The 2,760-nt window shown below is 29.7% G+C and overlaps 1 protein-coding gene across 3 annotated transcripts; it reads right to left on the bottom strand.

Moving 5' to 3' along the window:
• Positions 1 to 228: 228 nt before the first annotated feature.
• On the bottom strand, positions 229 to 1,282 carry LOC108743618. 3 transcript variants are annotated; one of them, XR_001938856.2, is made up of 3 exons: positions 1,118 to 1,282; positions 692 to 926; positions 229 to 591 (listed from the first exon to the last, which is right to left on the bottom strand). XR_001938856.2 is itself a non-coding variant. In XM_018479202.2 (3 exons), exons 1-3 carry the CDS (start codon positions 1,214 to 1,216, stop codon positions 585 to 587), a joined length of 297 nt encoding a protein of 98 aa, XP_018334704.1. In that variant the 5' UTR covers positions 1,217 to 1,282; the 3' UTR covers positions 229 to 584. The 3 variants fall into 3 exon arrangements, 2 of the variants coding, with proteins under 2 accessions (XP_018334704.1, XP_018334703.1); XM_018479202.2 differs by having other exon boundaries at positions 736 to 926; XM_018479201.2 differs by having other exon boundaries at positions 713 to 926.
• Positions 1,283 to 2,760: the final 1,478 nt, after the last annotated feature.

Raw genomic sequence — 2,760 nt, forward strand, 5'->3', positions numbered from 1 at the left:
GCGCTTTTATATTTTTAAATTATTTTATATATTTTACAAAAAAGTGCCGGAAGGTATCTTATATCGTTTATATACTTTAGAGCCCATTATATGTATAAATCATATACCATAAATGACCCATTTAAAGTTTTCATGTGAGTACATTTAATTTATTGAGTATCAGCATGTCTTACATAAACTATTTATACATATGCTTAATGATCAAATTATTTACATTAGTTCCGATGATCTTATAACGGTACAAACTTAAATAAAAAAGTATAAGGCAACTGTTTTGCAGAATTTCTGCTATAATTTTTTTAAATTTCTTGAATCGTAGTGTAGGTACATATATGTGCAGATAATAAATAAAAGCATTATATTGACATTTATGTCTTGGCGCATAAATTATTTAGTTCGGGCAGTACATATAAAATTGACAATTTACTTGTTTAACTGTTTCACCTTCTGATTACTAACCAAAATTGACATGGGTATGACGCGATCTTACATTTCCCGAAGTTACTGAACGACTATTCAGATGGGCTATGGTCGATCTGTATTTGTTAATCTCAAAAACAATCGATTTTCTTCCAGTTGCGTCGTTACCTTCTGTAATTAAAACAAATAAGAACATCTTTAAACAGTGTTTTTATTCGCAACAATGTCAATCGTCACTTGTTAACGATTGTCATTTATCTTTAAATAGTACTTATTCTTTATAGGTTTGTACCGTAGCTTCTAAATTTGGCTAACCGTCTACTGAAGGCATGTGTTAAGTCTGTAGTTGTAGCTTCATCAGATTTGACACCATCTTTGACCCTTTCGATACTAGTGTTTCTCCTTTCTATATCTTTTTCTTTTTTGACGTCTCTTAATTGGATAAGCTTTTTAACCATCCTTACGGGATCTTTTTCTAATAATACTTCGTCGGTTTGCTTATTTTTCTAATGTAAAGAAAAAATGTAAGTCTTGGTGACTGAATTAGGTACCTGAATATAGTAATCCTAGCGGAAATTTCACCAACTGCTTTGAACGAATGAATGAATTATGTGTTAAGATTTTTGGCAATTGTTCAGTTTTCTGGGATGGAGTTTGTTTTTCGTATTAAGCTGGTTTATATAGAAAAAAAACTTACCGATTTTTGGAAACGGCCAATTCGAACCGATGTATTTGACAAAATCTGACAGAATATGGTAAATCTGTGCATAAGCATACCAATAAACTGAAGACCCATTAAACATCCGAAGAAAATTACGGATATAAGAGAAATTGGTTCCAGTTTCAAAAATGTTGTGGTCAGTTGAATCTGCAATACAACAGAAACAGTGCGTTTAAAATTGTAATTTCCTTGATTTTAAAAAAAATATATCCATCTCCTTATTGTCACTGAATAATAGCTTCATAATCAATAAAAAAAATCAATATTACCGACATTTTACTTAGNAGGTCGAAAGATTACATAAAACATTTTTAAAAGTTTGCTTAAATTTGATTATTATTTAAAAAAATAACAATGCTGTTGGAGGTGCACGTTGGGTTGCGTGCATTCTTGTTCTTTTATGACCGAAAATAAGTGGCATCATCTACTACAAAATCTACAGATTAAACAAAACATAATGGTTGCTGCATTTGAATTCAAATGGTGAACCGGGAAATTGTAGAATTGATTAGTAGTGCAAAACATTCCTGTTGTACATCTAAAGCGCATAATATTGTAGATGTATTGTTATGTATGAGATTCTTTTCTTCTCAGTACTTAGTACCTAAATACCTTCAATTTCCTAATAATTATACGAGCGCTTTTAGATGTTTAAACTATTTTATAAATTTTATCAGAAAAAATACCGCAAAGTACCTTATATTACATCTCACGAAAAAAACGATGCTTAGTAACTACCTTGCACCCCAGTAATATTACGTGCGCTTTTCTATTTTTAAATTATTTTATATAACATAGCAGAAATATTGTCGGAAAGTACCTTATTTGACATTGCACTCGAAAACCGTTAGCACCATGAGATTCTACGTACTTTTTTATATAATTTTCGCTTGTTACTACTTAGTAACTACTTTCCATCTTCTAATAATTTTACGAGCGCTTTTATATTTTTAAATTATTTTATATATTTTACAAAAAAGTGCCGGAAGGTATCTTATATCGTTTATATACTTTAGAGCCCATTATATGTATAAATCATATACCATAAATGACCCATTTAAAGTTTTCATGTGAGTACATTTAATTTATTGAGTATCAGCATGTCTTACATAAACTATTTATACATATGCTTAATGATCAAATTATTTACATTAGTTCCGATGATCTTATAACGGTACAAACTTAAATAAAAAAGTATAAGGCAACTGTTTTGCAGAATTTCTGCTATAATTTTTTTAAATTTCTTGAATCGTAGTGTAGGTACATATATGTGCAGATAATAAATAAAAGCATTATATTATTTGTTTTGCACTATTTTATATTTGACCTGAAGACGTACGGCTCCAGTGCGTCATTTTATCAAATTGATATTTACGTAATAAACAGGTTCGTAATTAAAATGCATTTCTGTTTTTAGTTGTTACAGTAATGCGTAGATGTACTGTCACAGCAACTATTTCATTTTATTGTAATGCATTTTGAAAATATAAAGGATTACTGCCACATATTTCTAGGGCGGTGCAGATAGACTAAATTATCACATTTTTTTGGCACTTCTACAGTCCTTATAATGGTGCAATGACACATGACTTTATAATTAGTACATTGTTTTCCAAAAA

The sequence above is a fragment of the Agrilus planipennis genome, unplaced genomic scaffold (genome assembly GCF_000699045.2).
Source record: "Agrilus planipennis isolate EAB-ADULT unplaced genomic scaffold, Apla_2.0 scaffold636, whole genome shotgun sequence".
NCBI classification, from domain to species: Eukaryota; Metazoa; Arthropoda; class Insecta; order Coleoptera; family Buprestidae; genus Agrilus; species Agrilus planipennis.

Coding starts and splice junctions, on each gene's coding strand:
- LOC108743618 (XM_018479201.2), bottom strand. CDS start 1,216: ATGGGTCTTCAGTTTATTGGTATGCTTATGCACAGATTTACCATATTC. Junction 927..1,117: donor TTGGCCGTTTCCAAAAATCG/GTAAGTTTTTTT, acceptor TCTTTACATTAG/AAAAATAAGCAAACCGACGA. Junction 592..712: donor AGCCAAATTTAGAAGCTACG/GTACAAACCTAT, acceptor TTTTAATTACAG/AAGGTAACGACGCAACTGGA.